This window comes from Electrona antarctica (assembly GCF_951216825.1).
Source record: "Electrona antarctica genome assembly, chromosome: 7".
NCBI lineage: Eukaryota > Metazoa > Chordata > Actinopteri > Myctophiformes > Myctophidae > Electrona > Electrona antarctica.
The window spans coordinates 25,695,495-25,716,979 of record NC_136812.1 but is presented as its reverse complement, the minus strand read 5'-3'; the positions used below and the strand labels follow the sequence as shown (position 1 = coordinate 25,716,979).

General features: G+C 40.9%; 2 protein-coding genes across 7 annotated transcripts in view; one reads left to right on the top strand and one right to left on the bottom strand.

The window, feature by feature from the left end:
• Nucleotides 1-1,877, bottom strand: part of acsbg2 (acyl-CoA synthetase bubblegum family member 2) — a 31,158-nt gene extending 29,281 nt beyond the window's left edge. The window contains exon 1 of the mRNA XM_079506346.1: nucleotides 1,757-1,877. The gene's annotated coding sequence lies outside the window, so the exon portion shown is untranslated. The remainder of the gene's footprint in view (nucleotides 1-1,756) is intronic.
• Nucleotides 1,755-21,485, top strand: part of rfx2 (regulatory factor X, 2 (influences HLA class II expression)) — a 47,593-nt gene continuing 27,862 nt past the window's right edge. For 4 of the 6 annotated variants that reach the window (XM_079506353.1, XM_079506352.1, XM_079506351.1 and 1 more), the window contains exon 1: nucleotides 12,296-12,440. In XM_079506353.1, the coding sequence (XP_079362479.1) occupies nucleotides 12,415-12,440 (26 nt within the window). In that variant the 5' untranslated portion in view covers nucleotides 12,296-12,414. Of the gene's footprint in view, nucleotides 1,846-10,356; nucleotides 10,376-12,295; nucleotides 12,441-21,485 lie in introns of those variants that run through there. The other 2 variants (XM_079506349.1, XM_079506350.1) reach the window with 2 other exon arrangements.

Here is a 21,485-nt window from a genome sequence, read left to right as displayed (position 1 = left end):
AACATTTAGAGACGTACAGATATACACTACTATATAGTCAAAGAACAGAACAGGAATTCATCATAAAGGAGGTAAAAAGGGAAAAGAAACATATAGCCTACAGTGAGGGGAAAGAGGGGTGGGGGGGATTCAGATTTTACGGGGGCCAGTTTCGAATTGCAGCCGTCCGTAGGTGCCCTTTGAGAGCGGTTTTGAAGGAGTCAAGGGATTCACATGTCTTAATGACTGTTGGTAGGGCGTTCCACATTTTGGTGGCATAGGAGCGAAAATAATGTAGTCCCTTGTTTGTGCCGAATCTGGGTTGTACATGGTTTGTTGCACTCCCTCTGGTGTTGTGGGTGTGGACTTCGTTAACATTAAGGAAGTATTTAGACAGGTACATGGGTATCTTGGTGGTGTATCGAATCTTGTGGACCAGACCCATTGCAAGATGCTGTACTCTGTCGTCACCCCTAAGCCATTCCAGCCTGTCAAACTTCTATGGAGAGGCGACGCCACTATAGCAAGATCAGTGTCAGCCAATCGCCAAGAGAGACGAAGACATGCCAGGTCCAGAGCAAACACACCACAGCATCACATGACTGCCAGAGGCTGATGCGCAAACCATAGTAGGCTACTGATGATGCACTTTACAACGAGGTTACACTCGGTCATTGACATCACATCCGTTGACTTGATCTCATTATTTCCATCCACAATACACCACCCACAGCGTTTCCTCCGTTCCTGTGATGTAGCACAGTAGCAGTGCACACAGCTCAAATGTAGCCGTTTTAAATTATTAGCGGATTCGAAGGGTGATATTATGTTGTTTAGTTCTTGATTTGTCTGGTTGTTCATATTAGTGTCATAAAGACACCGTGGCCGTGTGTGCACTGTTTCGATTCACTGCGTGCCTATGAGAGACCCGGGGAGTGTGGAGTCTGTGGACTTATGCAAATATTAAACGAACTTCCTCTTATTGTGTTAATAATTCAGAGGAAAAAAAGGGATACAAAACGACTCGCCCCTTTACCAACTCGCCCCCGCGAAATGTTTTAATGTAGTTAACAGTTAATTTAGTATTTCCCTCCCTCTCTGAAATTATCTTGTATATAGATTTATTTGATTGTATAGTAGTCGATCTCTATGTGTAAAATTAAGAATGAACAACATGACACGGTGACTTTAGGACCGAATTAGGTGAATTTAGGACCTTCAGTTAATTTCGTTTTATTAAACATTTCTTCCATGTAGCCCAATATAATAATAATATAATTCCTTATTATATAATCACCAACATTAATTATGTTTGTTATTTACAGCTAGGTAGAGTAGTGGGGCGACCGTAGGCCTGTTCTGCAAAAAAGTTAGGTATGATAGTTAGTTAATAGTCCTATAGGCCGTCAGTGTCATACCGGTATCGTATTCATAGGTTGTCAGCGCCATAATATCTATGGTCAGCGCAGGCTGGGTGAAGTTGAGTAATGTCCCCATGGACACAAATGCCGATTTTGCGACTGTCGTAGCCAGGCCTCCACTAGTCAAAACATTGAATTAAGTGATCGAGACCATGAAGGAGCCAATTATGTGCAAGGTGCACATCCGTGTAGACTTCATAACATATACACACCCAGTTCCCACAGTGTATCGGTATCCTGCAATTTGTTTAGAAAGAAGCCAAGTACTATTCAATAACATAATTGATGTCGAGTAATTTCATGTATTATCTTAGTTAACTATAAGCAAATCAACTATTAAATGTGCAGTGAATTACCGTCTAAACGAGAGCCTGCAGGTGTTCAGTCAGTGATGGTGGGCTGGGCTGGGCCAGGTTGGAGGTAGCAGATCCTTTCAGCACCAGACGTGAGTCACTTTACAATTAAGGCCTAATTATAGAGTTTTGTTTATTGGCGATGTGATCCATTCCTGAGTATTATTTAATTTACACTTTGCAGTGATTCTTAAAGTGGGGTGACTGGGTGAGGGTCTGGGGGTCCTTGAGGGAGTTATAGGGGTCCTCAGTGACCGCATGATGATATTGACCCTTACACATAGGAATGTACAAATGGACTCTCTAATGCTGTCAGAGTTATGGTATGGGGGATTATTGCATTTTCATGTTTTTTACTATTCATTAATCCCACTACCAGAATCAGAATAAGATTGACGTGGTGTCTGTTTGCTACTCTGCCTTGGGTCTAGGGCCGGCTTATTATCCCGCCCTCCTTGGAACAAAATAGTTTTAAGGCCAGTCCACACCAAGGAACTCCACGCAACTGCCATTGGGGATAATCATTGCAAGTAGGCCTAGTTGCATGTCACAAGGAGTTGTGACTATAGTTGCATCAGTGTGTACTGTCCGACTGGCCTTTAGGCTACTTTTCTGTACAATTCTGGTTATAGACAGCCATGCACAGTGCTGAGTCTGATGTCAGTTCTGTCCATAGTACTACGTATCATAGACGTATCATAGACGAGGAAAGAGGTGACTTCAGACTGCAGTGGAAAATGGGAAGTGAGTCTGCAGTACAGTCCTGGTAAAATAATATTTATGGGATTAACTTTGAAGAATGTATGAATAACTGCTATGACCATTCTAGCCTACTTATTGATTCTGTTTGTTTCATTGACACCACAATAGGAAGCAGCCATAAAGTGCACGCTTGCGCGTACACATGCACGCACACACAAAACAGTTGCCTTCTGCACTGGGCTGTCTTTTCTAAGCGTATTCCTAAAAATTGTAGTATGCAGACTTGTGGGGTATGCACATACAATTTCTATCCCCACTAGAAGTGGAAATCGGGCCTCTATATCTCAAATGCCACTGGACTGGGCACCACTATATATTTTGCTAGGCACCTTTCGTGCTCCTCAGATAATGAAATCTGTTGATTTTAGTTACCCTAGGATAGGGCCTTTCCTCTAGCTAGCACCATCGTTATGCCACATTTTCAAACAGGATATGAGCGGATTACCATGATACCAAATGAGTGCATTAATGCTCCCCTGAGAATGAACCCTACATGTCAGTTACCCCATGGTCTTTCCTCTATTGTCACCCTTAGGTAAAGTTTACACTTGGACAGTCACACAACATATTACAAAATGTAATTAAACTTGCTGAGAGTGGTAGATGAAGACTAATTGTTTGAGGGATGAGGTGGTAGGCTCTAGTCTAGTGTGCCACCCTCAGGCCAAAATATCAACAAGATATCACAAATTATTGGGCAGATTGCAGGATGACCCCTGCTGACATGGTTTTTGTATTGAGTTGTCCTTGAAATGTACTGTAATTCTGCAAACTGTTAATAAATACTTAAATCAATCAATCAATCAAACCCCATGGCATATCATCTATTATATCACATCCTTTAGTTAGTTAATATACAATATTCTACCACTAAAAAGATTTATTTTTCTTCTTTTTCCAATTTCAGCAACACTGCTGAGAGCACAGGGCTATGAGGATGGCTATGTTGTAGTTGTATGTAGTTAATGGGATTTTAGGCAAAAAACAACAAGTGGATCACATTATTTAATTTCAGCCACTTGAACTTTTCTCAACTTTTTGGAGTAGGCTAGCGCCTATACATACCCAAGGAAGTGTACATGTATTTGAGTAGCCCAAAGGTACACACACACGCACACGCACACGCACACACACAGACGTGCACGTGCACGTGTACATGCCCAAGGTTATTTACACACATGACCACCACCTTTTTTTGAGTGGTGTAAACCACTCCTACAACTGGCTTTGTTAGTCTGTCTGTGCGCAAAAAATGAGCACGGTTGCTATGGTCACCCAGTTCACACGGGTGTGATTTTATTACGTCAGACATTACGTCAGACCACAGCTGATCAGACTATATAAGACCTTACACCACTCAGTTCACACGGGTGTGATTTTTTAATTAATTCTGAAACGGCTTTCAGGGGAAATAGGTCAACAGTCAACCAATGTATTGCATTTGGTTGCTGATATGTACTTATATGTAAGCCGACCTTAAATTATCTCTGACCAGAACCCTAATTAACACCCATCTGTACAATCAAATAATACCAGTAAGATTGGTGCTAAAGGGCGAGGTCGCGTGCACGCATCCGCCTGGGTGACGGCCGACTGCTGGGCGAGCGCTGGCGCTTTGGCATGGAGTGTCAGATCAGCATATGGAATGAATTCTTTACTAGCCATATATGGTGTCTTGAGTGTACAGAGTTTGATGATGTCTGGCCATATGAAATGAAATGAAATGAAAATGAAATGAAATCTATATTTACCCAGGGTATCTGGGCTAAGCTCAAGAACTTGTTTCCAGCCAGGCCCTGCTCATAGAACACATTTCATCGTAGTGGTTGATGCCTTGTTCAAGGGCATTTCAGCGGTGGTAATTTTAACGTGTCGGACGGCTGATTCGAACTGGGAACCTTCCGGTATCTAGACCGCGCCGCTATCCGTTCGGCCACCGCTGCCACTATATATATATATATATATATGGAGAGTGTCTTGAGTGTACAGGGTTTGATGAGGTCAGATCAACATATGGAATGTCAGAACAGGTCAGCTCCATATATGGAGATCTAAGGGTGGCAGCGGAGGAAGTCACCCTTAGATCTCCATATATGGAGCATGTCTTGAGTGTATAGGGTTTGATGAGGTCAGATCAACATATGGAATGGCAGAGGTCAGCTCCATATACAGTATGGAGGTCACATTTACTATGACATCAGGGATCTCCGATGTCACGAGACCTGGGCAACATATATGGGAGCTTTCCCATGTATGGGGATTTTGAGTGATACACTGACTGACGGACAAAATTGTACAATTTCATAGTAAATGCCACCTGCAGTCGCCACTACAATATGAGCATTACAGTTAATGTTACAAATAAAAAAAACTGTTTCCATAAGGCAGGAAAGCATTGGGTTGGATAATTTCTATTATCACATACTTAAAATAAAAACTGTTGGTTCTTGTTCACTACAAAGGAAAAATACAACAACTAAAGTCAAATCCTAATCTCCGACACATACACGTGCACACACACACACACACACACACACACACACACACACACACACACACACACAGACGCACGCACACACACCGATAATTAAAAACTAGTAATATAGCACTCTGTTTAGGCCCTACACACCGTAAACTTTAGGGTGTTTTTGCTTTTTTTAAATATTTTCGGAGGGCTTTTCTGCAGTTTTATTGATAGGACACAGTGGAGATAGACAGGAAACCAGGATAGATTGGGAATGACACGCAGAAAAGGTTGTCAGGATCAGGACTCGAACCCGCGACACGCTGTCAGGCATGCACCTATATGTGGTATGCGCCTGGACTGCTAGGGTCCAGGCGCCAGCGGGTGCCCCGACTTTAGGGTGTTTTAATGGTCTGGTTTTGGTGAATATTAAGTATCGATAGTCATCGATAGTCAAATAAATGAATCCACAAAACTAGCATCATTTGTATTGTTGTTTTGTTTCAAATATATAGTGCAACTTTCATTCAACTTTGACCCCTCTGTCACATGAAACTATTTTTTGATGTCCAGTCACTATACCAGCAGCAGCACAAAACCATAGTTCCATGTAACAGATCGGTCAAAGTTGAACAAAAGTTGCTCTATATGGTAGAAATAGGTCAACAATACAAATGACCGTGGTTTTGTGGATTAATTTTTTTCTTATGCGTGGCCCCCAGTGACCCTCACCAAATGACCAGAACTACTTCATATTCACCTAACCAGACCAGAACGCTCACCAGCTGATTTTGCTGATACAATACTTTGTCCCATACAATGTATATGTGCTGCCATCATGTGGTCGAGATTTAAATAGCAGGAAGAAAAAGCTGCTGATTTCAGCACACTGAGCTTAACTAGTGCTGTTTCATTTCAAATATTCTCTCTTTAACATCTATACCAAACCATTGCATTACAATTACATTTAATTCCACATGTTTTGATTTATTGATTGAATATTTTATTAGACGATAAGAAAAATGCAAACAGCACAATGTAGGCTACAGTCAGGCATTTTGGTCCAAAGGGATTTCCGGAGAAAGACCTTGCGGTCTTGTTTCCATTCGGGTCCCATGCACTCACACACAATGTCCACGTGATTTTCAATGTGAACAATTTCTATTGCCTTCATGTTAGATGCCGGTTTATCTACTAAGAATAAATGAATTTTGGAGCTCAGCTCTGATCAGTACAGTACAGTACAGTACAGTACAGTACAGTACAGTACAGTACAGTACAGTACAGGCCTATGCATGTGGAATTTATCAAACTGTCTGAGGAGGATAAGTAATTTGTAGCCTATTACAGATATGTATTTTCTTCTTTCACAAAGATGAATAATATAATGCCATTTCAAAACTTAAAGGAAGAAAAGCAATTGCAAAACAGGTGTGATAAATAGCCGTAGCCTAATAGCTGACAGCAGTTTTAAGTTAAAAATACTAAGCCTAACTACATAAGCTGTAGTGGTAAAGGTAGCAATAGTTCCAGCTTGCCACAGATGTACAGCTTTAAAGGAATAGTTAACCGAAAATCTAAATTCTGTCATTATCTACTTACCCTCACGCCAGTTGAATTTGAAACACAGGTGAAGCTCCTTTGTATACCACACTCCACATAACAAACAGTAGGTTGCCAGGCAGCACAACTTTATATAGCAGCCTTCACTAAAACAATGTAATTTCTAATGGGTGACCTGACTGCAAGTCTTTAGACTTCCAATGGCAAAAATGAAGGCCTATGTATTGTACTAATTTATTTTTTTCAATTTGTTTTTATGTGCAGGCACACGTGCATATAACAAAGTATCAGCTGGTAGAGCCATGGGGTCAGTACTGAATAAGGTGAAAGCTTGTAAGGACTTAGGATATTATACATATACACAATTATATCAGTCTTGTGTATGCCCTGTCTGTCTCGGATTATGCCTCCGGTGTATGGGGTTTTCCGGACAATGAAAGTTGTAATACAAAAATAGAGCCATACGGTAATTTCTTGGAGTTCATAAGCTTACGCCTATCTTGGCTATTAACGGAGATATGGGTTGGATGCCTGTAAATATCAGACACAAAGGTGAGATATTGAGACTTGGAATAGACTTGTTAATATATCCGATGACAGACTAACCAAAAAGATTTTTAACTGGGACATTTCTAATGGTTACCCCAGGGCCAATGAAGTAAAGTCTTTATTTTTTTATGAAAATGAATCATTTATTTATTTAAATAGACTATGCTGTAATATTCATGTAATACAGAACTATATGTTCCTTGGGTATAAGGAGAGTTGGGCTGTTGATTTATGGTACAAACCAAAACTAAGAACATATCGTCTTATTAAAAATAATTATGGCCCTGAGCCTTATGTTACACAAAATGTATCCAAAAGTCAGAGATATTTTTGTGCACAGCTGCATTCTGGGACCTTACCATTAGCTTTAGAAACGGGTAGATTCATTGGTACTCCTGAGGAGGACAGAGTGTGTTTAGTGTGTGATTTGAAAGAAATTGAAAATGAAATTAATTTTTTGTTTTACTGCCCATTATATGAAGAATTAAGACATGTATTGTTTTGTAAAATGACAACCATCGAAAAACTGGAATTTTGCTTTAGGAAAGGTATTTTTGCTTTAGCAGACTTTTTATGCAAAGTGTGGGTTTGTGTAAAAGAAAAAAAAAAAAACTTTCTTGTACACTTATGCAATATTGAAGCAATGATTTGTATGGTGTGTCCTATAAGTCCATGTGGGCTGGGCGCCTTAGAGTGCAAGACATGACTACGGTATCCAAACTCTACACCGACAGTTCCTGGAATCCAGATCTGACTGTTCCTGACTACTCGATTGGGACATCATTTCCCCAGTTGGGTGAAAATGCTCACTTTTGTATGTTTTTCTTTTGACTTTCACTACACTGAAGTACCTTATTTGATGATGATCAGCAACAATGAGAGCAATGAAATTGGAACATATCCCAGCAAGCCAAATGACGTCATGATGACGTCATGACAACGTCCTCCGGTGACGTTCAGGACGTTCAGGACTAGGCCAGATTACAGCCCATATGGGGATGATCTTTACGTCATTTCCAGGACGTCTTCACCAGTTGAAATAATATAGCTTATTCTGGGCCAGATCTGACTAGTTATGATATGACATTGTTCTGGACTCGATCGGACTCTCTGATTCTTCCAGGGACATCCGTCTTAGTGGGCAGAATTTATGTTGGTTGAAATCAGGTGATATTCTGGGCCAGATCTGACTAATCTTGGTTTGACTTGATCTGGCCCCAATAGAGACGTCACTAATTCGTCCAGGTCCTGACCGTGCTTGCTGGGATATGACACACCCAACAACAGCATTGTAGGCTAATGTTTTGTAGGCTAACGCATTGATTGATAGATACATTTATTAAAGTGGAATTTAAACTTATTTTGGGTTATATTTTGGATGGATGATTAAATATAGCTGTAAGCAGCAATAAGACGAGGTCAAGCCACAAAAGCAATAAATCAATAAAGAAAAAAGCTATACGCAATATGCACAATGAGCCATAGTTATAAACACTTGAGAAAACTTGAGAGAAAGAAAACCATTCAATTAACAAATGATCGCTTTAAATAGCAGGTCAGAGGCCGGATGGCATCCATTTTTTGTTCTGCTGATTGGCTGAAGGGGTTGTCTGTCAACACTGTACTCCCGCAGCCAACCATGATGCATTATTAGCAGGGTTCAGATTCCACACAAATTAATGGAAATGCGATTTCAAGGGGAAGTGGATAACCAGGCTATGAAAATCTTTGACGTCGCTTTTTTGACATCAAGAGTGGATAGAGCAGATCATATAATTAATTAATTGGGAGATCTTAAGCCCAAAGCGTTTTTTTTAAGGTAAACCACACCAATGCAACTCCTTGCAACTCAATGGCCTCAGTTACATGCACAAAATGTATTCAGAATGAATGAATTCATTCCGAACAGAGATTCATACCCAACTGTTTACATGGAACCTGAATACAAGTATTCCTATTCCTCAATTGTTTACATGACCAAAGCATTCATTCGGAATATAACTTTGGACTATAGAGATGGCCAACCCATAACCGTTATCCCTTAAGAAATGAATAACCGACAAACACTAACAGCTATTATCTGATAAAATAAAATAAAAATATATTTTGAAGCACAGTCCCTGCAACCACACGCGACCTCCACCCAAAACAAGCGCATTTTATAAACTTGGTGTAGTTGTATTTTTCTGCGCACATAAAATGTCTCCAAATGGCCATCCCTGCTTAGACATGGGCATAAAGCACTATAGTCTACTATTAAAAGGGCAGACAAAAATAAGACAAAAATAATACATGTATTCCAAACTCCCAGTAGCATTCGGAATAAAGTGTTTATATGGTGATCTATACCGATTGAAACGGTATATACCACCCCTCCAGACCAGAATGAAAATTAATTCGGAATGGGATATTCTATTCCAATTGAGGTGTTTACATGAGCATTTTTATTCTGATGACTGGAATGAATCCATTCATTCCGAATTAATTTCTGCATGTAAATGGGGCCAGTGAGTTGCATTGGTGTGGTTTACCATACGGTAAACCGTTTTGTCCCAGACAGACAGACAGACAGACAGGTAAAATGGGTACTCTGACAACAGGTACAACAGTGTACTCTGCTCTGACAATGGGTATTGCCCAACAAGCATTAGGTCTAGTACATTTCAGTTGGCCCATATGGGAATACTGATGATGACATCAGAGCACATACAGATACAGATATCTCCATATATGGGCATAAAAGAGAGACAGACAGACAGACAGACAGACAGACAGACAGACAGACAGACAGACAGACAGACAGACCGAAAGAAGGCAGACCCGTTGTGGGTATTGTGGGCCGGTGCCAACATGCAGGCATTGGTCTACTACCCAAGCCATCCCAACTGTTTGAGATGCTTCCGCATGAGAAAACATTTTCACAGTCTCAAAGCCACTCTCAAAGCTTCTTTCCCCGAACAATCAGATACATGAACGAACTGATAAGAACCAGAGCAAAACCGGGCAAAGGAAAACCCTAGCCCCCCACCCCTCGCCCTCTTCTCGCACTGGAACATAGCCTTAAAATGCTCCTTCTTAAACTAAACCGTATTATATGGAACATACTGTGAATGTTGAGTCAAAACTCAGTAGTGGAGCTTTTGCTTGGCATCTAAAAAAAACTACACTTCCCAGAGTGCAGCAGCAAAATGGCCACTGCTCATTAGTAGCACCTGGAGGGTTTAAGGGCCATTCAAACAAACAGAAACCAGAGAGAAGACTACAGTCAGAAGCTCAACACAAAGGTCTGTTAAATTGTCTATTTACTTGCATGTTTGAAATCATGGTTCATGGTCCAATTTAAATTGGTAAGGAACACATTGTAGAACACTAAGGGTGCGTTCGGAAATGCGCACCGGGAGCGCACTCGCCTATTTGTTTGCATTGCACAGTGCGCTCAGTGCGCTATTTCCGAACGCGCCCTAATTGTGTGTGTTGTGTTTGGCACCCTTCTGTGTTCACACCTTTTTTACAGTCTATGGTTCACACTTGACAGTGTTTTGGAAATTAATTCATTTGTGCTTAAAGTGGGCTATAAATTACAAAAGAATAAGACAGTTAGAAATGTTAATGATTTAAGAATTTAAAAGACTACTACTAAAATTTGGACAATTCATGTTTCACCATGTTAAAGGTTTAAAATGCCTAGTTGAAAAAGATCTGATCTACAAGCTCAAGGATCAGCTATTTATCTTTGTTCCATTTAAAGTGCTTTTTAAGTCAAGATGGTACTTGATTTGAAACATTTATCTATTCCATTTAAAGGGTTTAAATGGTTAATTTAAAATGTTAATTTGTCTAAAATATTGACTTTAATAAATTAGAGTTTAAAATTAGACAATGAATTGTTAAATACATTACATTTGATGTAATATTAATATTATAAATAATATAATTAAAATGCATGTATTGCTTAAAAACAAGAATTGTTGAAAGGAAAACTGAGTAAGTTGTTTAAAAAATGTTGTTAACCTTTTGGTTTGTTTCTGTCTTCTAAGGTTTACAACCCACTACATGATTGATGAACCAATCAACAAAATGAAGCCAACAGTTCAAAAGAAACAAAGTTGGAAAATAAAAAGTTGTCTTGAGTTGGAAATCTTGAGTTGTCTCTAGTCCTTTGGAGTTGAACAGGAAATGAACTTGACAGTGAAGCTGTGAGAACATGTATATTACTATTTTTCTAGCACTCTTTATTTTATCCCTTTGCTTGCTGTGTTTTTTTTTTTTTTTGAATGCTATGCCACTGCATTGTCTGTAAGCCCAAACCACACCAAAGGGTCGGGTTAGGACAAAACTGCTTTTAAGGTAAACCACATCAATGCAACTCATTAACTTCGTGACCAGGCTTTCCACCTCTGAGGAAAGCCTGGTCTGTGTTACAAAATTGCTGTGTGAACTGGTCTGGAGAGGATATCGATGCGTCATGTTGTAGTATTGTTTTGTAGTCATCAGGCAGGAAGAATAATCTGGAACTTCCTTTTCCCTCAACCCGGAAGAAACGATAAAAGCTCTCGCCGCCTGCAGCTTTTATTGAGAATCGTTTTGAGGCCAAAGGAAGTTCCGGATGACTACAATACTACAACATGACGTAGCGATATCATCTGCTCCCGACCGGATCATAAACCCGACAAGGACCAAGGAATGCTGCCCAGGCTAGCAACTCATTGAGTTGCATTGGTATGGTTGACCTTAAACGTTTTGTCCTGACCCGACCCTTTGGTGTGGTTTGGGCTTAAGGAAGCCAAACAAGTTTTACTCTTATGTACCTGTACACAAGATGTAACAAAGTCCAACCTAGTCTAATGCGTGTTTGTGCAGGCTCTGATACAAGGTTATGCTGGCAACCTCTATGTGAACAAAGGAACTTAAAACTTGTGTTTCAGTTGATGTGAGGCATCTGAGTTGACAGACACTGTTTGGAGTGAACTAATTTTTTTTTAAGAAAGGTAGGCTGGAACCCAGGCTAACGGCCTGAGGCCATGATCCATAAAAACATCTGTGGAAAAACGCCCCCATTAGATATTTTCAATGGTAAGACCGCCCCCTAGCGGTCATATTATATTTCACTTGACCTGGGCGGGGTTTACTGGTTTCAGTGGGGGCTGTGACGTAGTCAGTAGAGGGTAGCAACAGTTGCCTCGAGACCCCCTCGCACCATAGTGACTGTAGCCGTGGAGACAGTTACTTACCAACGGCCGCAACACTCAGCAACAGCAGCAGCAACTGGAAGTCAGCGAGCAAGTGAGAGAGGGAGAGAGAGAGGGATAAAGAGAGCACAACCATGGCAGAAGTTTTCTCAAGGCAAAGGTGACTATATCTTTACAGCATAAATAGAGACCTGAAATTGATCTGACTTTGGATTAAAATACATCCGGATTGAATTGCATTGCCAGCCTCCGTTTCCCTTCCATGTCACAACTTTCCCTTCCTGCCCCCAAGTTCACTGTAACGTTAACGGGCTTCCCAGTTTTTATTTAATTTGACCTAAATCCCCACTAACAACTCCCTGTAAGTAATAACAACTTGACCAAAAGCACCCGGCAGTGCTGGCGGCATTCCTCCTGGATGTGCTATTTGCGCTGTAAGGAAACTGCTTGATCGTCACTATGGGTCGTTGCTATGTAAGTAACGCTGTGGAGATGTTGCTATTCAAGCTACAGGTGGCTCGCTAATGCTAACACGTACAGGCACAGTTACACAAAGATGTTTGAACGAATGCTACGTGCAGACAGTGTGCAACCTCTTTATACCGCCATAGAATATTTGCCAGTGTCTCTTTCGTTACGAAACACCTAAAGTTTAGTCGAGCTTTGTTTGTGTGTTTTGTTTTGTTTTGCTCGCTCATTTGGATTCGGAGCAGGTGGCACTGTAGCTCCTCCATGGGAACAGGCTATTGACTGGAACGGACCGATGGGATTTACTTACGGTACATTCATCAGCAAACCCAATGTCGTTCATTAGATCAATTTGTGTCGGTACGTTAAAGACAGTTATTTTCTGAACAAAAATGCTGTATTTTGTCGACCGCATATATTAGCTATATAAAATAACTTTGTTTATATGCGCACCTAGTTCGGTGTTACACCCTTTGCTAATTCACTCCCAAAGCAACTTACCCTGTAACACTAGATGAGTCATTTAACTACAGCTACTAACGCAACTGGAGCGCCACTTTAGTGTTGTTGTTACTTGGGGGAAAAAACGTTCGTAAAGATCTCTACGAGTCAAATGCACGCGAGACAAAACACTCGCATATTGCAGCTAGGTGGTGCTGTGATGATTATTTATTCTTTGGTGGTCCTGTCTGTTTTACGGTCTCATTTCAAAGAGTGATGGGCTTCAATACTGAAGCTAGAAATTCCCAACAGCATGCATAAGTCATTGTGTTAGTCGGAAGTCTTGTGTTTAGTTTACTTATTTACATTCTCTTCGTAAACATTCGATCTTGTGTATTGGCTTGGTGGCGCTACACTGGTCTGGTGATTGTGTGCTAATGGAAAAGCCTCCCAGGCGATAATGGCACGTACTTGTTCAGGTGTAGTACTCCTTCGTATTGTTGTGCAATTGATGAGTTGAGTGCTGATACCACTGTGGTGCTGCATAGAAATAACTGGAATACAAATGGGGACAATTTTTGTCTTTTCAGTTATACTATAGGCCACTTTATAGCTGATTCCTTATCCCCTGCAGTTGTCTCAATTTAGACGTTTTCCCTCTTTCTCACCTTGAGTAACTATTACTACTTACTAATTTATTCAACTCACATTTAACACAGTGGTTCCCAAATTAGGGGGCTAATCGTCCCCAGATGATTATCTTAACGTGCAACATTGTTGTTTTAAATATCTGTAATATCGGCCAAGAATTTCCATATCGGTGCATCCCTAGTTTTAAGACAAACTGTCATAGACAGTATGTCTTAAAATGTAATGCCCACAATTCCAAGTGCTTGTTGTGAGGGCGGGGGTCCCCAGTTCACTTAAAATATGATTATTTGGGGGGGTCGCAGCCTGAATGGTTTGGGAGACTGCTGTCATACTCTTGCAAGATCTATTTCCTATTGAGACACTGTCTCTCTTTGACACAAGAAATCTTCAATTCAATTAACACACTCTGGTTTGCAGTAATGGTGTAACAGGTGTATTCTATTTTCTACATACAGTTATTTTATCTTCCAAGGCACACGGCTGAATGATTCATGTTGGGACAGATGCATTATTGATGCAGCTGACGGCTACCTTGTTCGTTTTAGGTGAAAAGGGGCCACGTTTTTGTTACTTTTCGTTGGTCTTTTAGACGATTGAATGACTTGTCCCTGCTCCGACAGGTGTATGTATAGAATAGATAGATACTTTATTGATCCCGAAGGAAACTTGCTAGTTGCTGTATGTGGTAGTTTACACTTTGCAGCACTTTTCTCTGTATAAATGTTTGTTGCTTTTCAACTTGATTTTTATTACGATCACAATTTGTTTTGAGAGCAAGAATTTAGTCCTCATTTAATAGAACATGCAGCTTGGTTTTACATGGTGTGACTGAATCGAAATCGACTCTTTGATTGGTCACACACTCTTCTCAGCTACAAGGAAAACAAAGGAATGACCGCACTGAAACTCTGTGTTCATCCCCCTGCCCCCCAATCTGAGCATGTTGCTGTTATGTTTACATGGCAACTTCATATACAAATACACCCAAATCATGGAAAGAAAAGAGTTGGGGTGGGCCAGGGGGCGAAATGTTATTCTTTTAAAAGTCAGTGGTTTTAATCAGGCTATTTTTCTCCTTTGTGGTGGGAGTGCAGTGCATAGTTTTGGCTTGCAGAGGCAGGTTAGGAGGAGAAGGTGTTCAGGAAGGAGAACAGAAGAACATGGAAAGCAGCCGTTGGTGGAGTCACCATACTTTTGTACAGTGTACTATACTCTGTTCTGATTGTGAAGTGGTCGACATGTGCGATCTGTGCTTTTTAATATCTGTCTTTTTACAAAATGTAGAACAACATTTTGCTCTCATAGCGTAGCCACATCACACTCATTTATCACAAGTGCAGTGAACCACAGGCACCATTATTGACACAGCCTGGAGCCTGTGATCATGGTCATGCTTCATTGCCTCTCAGCGATGGATGCCACAGTGACCTGTGATTCACCGACGCGTCAGGCTTAAGACTTTGACTCCTCTCTGGTGCCCCTCTAAACAGCTACCTCTCTAGAGTCACTCGTGTGATTGTGTTTAGAAGTGTGTCCACAGTTACCCTTGTGCCATTTTGAGTGTTTTAATGGACTTGTGAGTAGTACAGTGCAGCTCTCACATGGACAGCTGCAGTGATCTCTGGGGCAGAGTATGACCCGACACAGCTTTTGGTCACATGTTCTGCGCATGTATGCGACTATGCGTGTGTGGGGGTGTTTGCTGATGCTGTATTTAGCTCATCTTGATGAGCCCTATCACTGCCGCAAGGATAGATTTTGTCTGTGTTATTGTTGATGGTATTCATAAAAACGTGTTTGCTATTTTAATGGGTTATCCCAAATCTCCAGTCAAATGCATGCCAAGAAATCACAGAGCAAAGCATAACAATATAAGAATACCCTGAGGGACTTGTTAAGTGGAAATTAATGGTGTCTCTTTACACGCAAATGTGTAATTTTCCTGATCTTGAACGTTAATTTATTCATGCTAAGAATCAAGAGACTTTATTTGTAACATGCCGCTCATGCGTGTGTGCAGTGCAGTCAGACAGTGAAATGTTGGTATGGCACACTCCAACAGACTTTGCCTCATGTATGTCAAACATACAAACAAGATATAGCCTAATACAAGTTAAGGTTAATAAACAAGTTATAAAACAAGTAAGGTAGTACTACTAGTAGTACTATGTAATACAGTAAATTTGTGTGTGATATCTATATATATCTATCTATCTATCTATACCGGTGTATATATAGTCACGTGACATGTTCATTCCACATAATATGCTTAGAATCAGATCAGATGAAAGAATGAAAGAAAACTACTTTAACTGTAGTTTAATCTTAAGTGCCCACTTGACTCTTCAATGATATTTCATTATGCTGGGGCTTCCCAGGTAAAAATGTTTTGGAAATCATTGTTGGCTTATGTTGCTAGGATACTTAGAAACAACCTTAAGAAAATGTTGCCCATCATTGGGCCTGAGACAACAGTTGCAACAGGTTAAGACTTGTTGTGAAATGAAATGTTTTTTTTTTTTTTTTTTTCAGGGGCCTTTCTATTTCTTTCTCTCTTGTGCATGCACACACACACACACACACACACACACACTCACACTCACACTCACACTCACACTCACCCACACACACTCACACACTGTGTGTCATCTGGGGGCATTCTTTACATTCCACCTGGTTTGTATCGTAGCTACACAACTGCTAATTAAATTTCCTGCCACAAACAGCAGACAAGACTGCGACATTTGCATTACAATGACAGCCTTCTCCCCTCCCTCTACGAGCCTTTCAGGCAGGGTTAGCTGACCCCCTACCATCGTTCTCCTCACTTTTTCCTCTGGTTCTTTTCTTTTGTAGTTAAGACTAGTTTGTTAAGAGATGTTTCTTTGTGTGGCTGTTTCCTCGTCTCTTCTTCAAAAAGTAACTATTGTCATTGAAAACATGCTGCAAAATAATGAGAGTAACCTAGGCTAGACCATTACATGGGAGAGAGCTGTACAGAAGGATGAGAGTAAAGGGTAATTTGTACATATTTGCGCGCCAGTGTCACACACCGAAAATAGTAGTTATGAGCTTGTAGATCAGCTGTTTTTGGTGTGCGATACCGGCGCATAACAAAGTATAAATCAAGTGTTAATAGACCCAGGCTCCAATATTGGTTTCAGTGATCTCCTGTCCTAGGTCTCCAGGGTTGCACATCAGACTCGTTTTAATGAGAAGATCTGATGATTCCCATAGGTGGAGGAAGGCTGCACTGAAGGGAATGTGTCCTTGTTAGAGGCAGGCCTTCGGACGGATGCCACCTCTGTCCTCTGATCAAACTCCCGTCTGTTGGCTTTTGTGTAATTATAATTGAGCTCACCCAAGTAAACAATATTCCAGTTGTTTAATTACAATTCAGGCATTTAGCAGATGCTCTTAATCCAGAGCGATTTACATTAAGCAATAACAAAAAGCATGGCATACATCACATATATAAAAAAAGTAGTTATCATGAAACTATATATATAAACTATACATACTATACTATATTATACTATACATATGTACTATAAAGTGCTATGACTACATAAAATGCAATTCTAGTGCTGTCTACGTAACATGCTATAAGTCCGTTTAAAATGCTATCTAAGTCTACATAAAGTGCTATCTAAGGGGCTAGGGCAAGTGCTACGGGCCATGATGGAGTCTGAAAAGGTGGGTTTTCAGACTATGGCGGAAGATTGGGAGTGAGGCTGTAGTTCTGATTGTGATGGGAAGTGCAGTCCATAGTTTTGGAGCCAGAAGGGAGAAGAGTTTGGGACGTGTGGAGCGTTGTCCGGGCGTTTTTAGTGAAGGTACTTCCAGCTTCCCTGCGTTGGCTGATCTGAGTGAGTGGGAGGGTTTGTAGGGTTCGATCATACTTGTAAGATATGGGGGAGCCATGCCTTTGGTTGCTTTAGTTTGAATGCCAGCATTCAAAGCAACCAAAGGCATGGCTCCCTCTTATCTTACAAGTATGATCGAACCCTACAAACCCTCCTGCGCACTCAGATCAGCCAACGGGTTGATCTGCTTACTTTTTTCCTTGTCCAAGTTCCTACAGCCAACAATGACAAATATTAGAGTTGTTGGATACACACCCACACTTTTGAGGGGCGCTAGCCCCTCCTATATCCAGCTTTTAGTTACCGTCCACAAACTTCGTCTTAAACAAACATTAAATTCCCATTGACAATGAATGGAGAATTTTACATCATAGTGTGAGCAAATAGACAGTGTCTATTTTTTACGTCATGATGATGTACGATGATAAGAGCGCCCCTCACTTCACACAGGGGTGATTTTTTTTTTAAATGTATTTTCAGTCAAAACAAATGAGAGATCCTAAAATTAAAATGCGATGATAATACACATTGGATGCTAATGTACAGTCACAAGAAATTCATGTGAGTGAGTTCACACACTACACAAACTGTATTCATGGCAACAACTGGTAAACCACTAGGATGGGATCAGGCAACATTTCAGTTCTAAATCTAAACCGAGCATATTGCATTGCAAGGAGATGACACATTAATTTGTGAAAGATTACCAGAGGACAGTGTGGCGCACTGCCAACTGCGCAGAGGGGAGAAAAGCGCTCCGATCGGTTGAATCTTCAAGCATTAACTGCTGGTGACTCATGGTTCTGTTGATACTTGGAGAACATAGCGATGAATTACAGTCGGTGTCATATCTGTTTGGACTGGGGGTACAGCCCTCGCCAAGAAAACCAACACCCCACTGTTGAGACATAGCGGTTATCACTGGTTCAAGGTAGAGTACTTAAAGGGGCATTCCACTAATTTTCAACATTTTTACTATGTCATTAATATACCTTAGAGCTGTTAAGGAAATAATAAAAAAAAAGTCCCCCCCATTCTGTGTTTCTTAGAACTAGAGGTCTGAAAAAAATCATTAACATGGTGAAACACATCTTGATGATGTCATCAAGATGTGTTTCACCATGTCAATGATTTTTGAGTGGTGTAAACCACTCCTACAACTGGCTTGGTTAGTCTGTCTGTCTGTCTGTCTGTGCTCAAAAAATGAGCATGGTTGCTACGGTCACCCAGTTCACCCAGGTGTGATTTCATTACGTCAGACATGACGTCAGATCAGAGCTGATCAGGCTATATAAGACCTTACACCACTCAGTTCGCACGGGTGTGATTTTTTTCATAATTACAGTTCTAGGAAACACAGAATGGGGGGACTTTTTTAAATTATTTCCACACAACAGCTCTAAGGTATATTAATGACATAGTAAAATGTTGAAAATGGGTGGTTTTCTCCTTTAACTCTGTCAGCTCTGAGCAAGATCATTGTGGATTCTGCCTCTTTATAGAAAACAATCCCATCGATGGATGTATTATGGGAGAGCGATTGTCTTACTAGTGTGACACTTGCGTGGCCAAGATTGTTATCACTTCAAGTTTTGAGTTGGCTAGACGCTAGAGTCCACATGTGTCCTTAGCAAGATAGCATCTCTGTTTTCTTAGGCATGGCACACTTTGGATTCAATGTGATCCCACTCCACTATGATCATGTTTTTCCCATGGTTCATCAAGGGGAAAGCGTAACTAACATAATAGGCTTTAGGAAGGTTTGTCCTGTCTGTATTGTGACCTTTGCATCTAGCCGTGAGTGGAACCCAAGTCTTATTCTCCATGTGTTTGTATGGATTCAACAGCTATGCATTGAGCTAAGTTGCACAAAAATATTTGCCCACCCCCTCCCCCAAAGATCAACAAATGAATGACATTGTAACAGCTCCACAATGTTTCTAGCCTGGAAACCAGACGAATTTGCCACAGGAAAAATAAATCCCTGTGGAGTGATATTAGTCTGGCCATGCAGGCTACAATGTTTCACAAATGCCTTTTCTTTCCCTCCTCCTCACCATTGGCAACCAGGTGGCACAACAACAAATGAGTGAACTTCTCTCTACTGTGTCATCAGCACGATAAGGCTTGAAAAAACAGGAGAGATTTGCTCATTAAAAACGGAGACGCCCTCATAAGAGATTAAACTGATTACCCTGTGACTTTTGCTCCTCTCTCGTTCTCTTTCTCTCTCACACCTAACTTTACTTCTCCCAAGTAACCTCGCATTAAAAAAATAATCTTTATCGCTATTCTTCATCTTGAAATGTTAAATGGTAGGAAGGAGGAAAGAGAGCGAGGGGGTGGTTATCTGGAAAGGTTCAAGAGAGGTGGGGGACGGGGTTGTTGGAGAAAGGTGCATGGGCGAACACACCGTCTCCATGGCGACGGTTTGATCGTTCTCTGTGGCTGTCAGGCCTGCGCTGCACATGGTGACGGATAGAGTGGACAGGTTGTGGTGAAGACCAGATGAGATGAGGGGAGGCTAGGGTTTCTCTCTCTCTCTTTCTCTGTCTCTCTTCCTATTGCCCTGCCATCTGCAGACCCTGAGAGCTGCTTTGATTGGATTAGCCATGAATTAATGAGACAGGCTTGAAGAACAGCCTCCGTGGTGGAAATCTCTTATCATATCTTAATTCGCTCTTTGTGTAAGTGTGTGCGCCTCATGTGCCTTGTAGAGGCTTTTTTAAGCTAAATTGAATCAAAGAATACAAAGTCAACCTGAGATTCTCGGAATAGTGTCTGTTCTTGGTTCCTCAATTAAGATTATTACTATTAGTGATGGTTGAACTCCCAGACAGGGAATAACATGCTTGTTAAAACGTAACCAAATCAGGAAACCTGTTGCTCTCTGTGTGAATACATGTTTTGCCAGAGAGTGACCGGCCCTTTAGTGGTCAAGAGGATGGAAGCTGGACTGAACAGAGCACAGTTGGTAGTGACTCCCTAGGGCTACACACACACACACACACACACACACACACACACACACACACACCATAGATGTCACAAGTATTTCCACTTTATTGCTGTGTTGTTTCAACTTCCACCGAGTTGTAAAAGACATTAAACAAACACTGTTTCCTCTGCTACAGGTGTTTTGCTATCTCCCCAATGGCTGAGTTATCAAGTTATAGAAAGGAAAGCAATAGTTGTTCTGGTGCAAAGCATGATTGGAGGAGAGACTCTTTTTGTAATTAAACATTTCTCCTTTTTTGTCCAGTTCAAGTACATAAAACACTTTATTCTGTCCTGTCCTCCTGAATCAAGTCTGTCCTCCTGAATCAAGTCTAAACCAGCATGAAGTCTTAACATTGTATGTAATCTTTACTCTCTGCAAATACAAGTGTCTTCCCCCTGGTGTCTGAAATTAATAGCTTACATATTTATTGTTGTAAGTTTCTGCTTAGTGTGAGATAGAGGGATCAGTTGGGGGATGGCATTGTTTGGTTTGGGAAGTATTCTGTTGGTTGCATAGCAACAGGCTCCTGGAAACGGGAGTGGACGGTGTTGCTACTAGCAACCGTTGTTGCTCTGCAAACAATGTGGGCTAGTGCAAACATGAGCCAAGACTGTGGGCTCCTGTTTTTAATTGAACATCTGTATGTGTTTTTCTCTGATTGAGTGCTGTTGAAGTTAGATTTGTCAGTGACATTTTAACTCTTGTCCATATTTTCAAACACAACAGCAGGTAGGCTGTAGGTTTACTGTCTATTTCTTTAGACAGTAAAGTTAGTAAA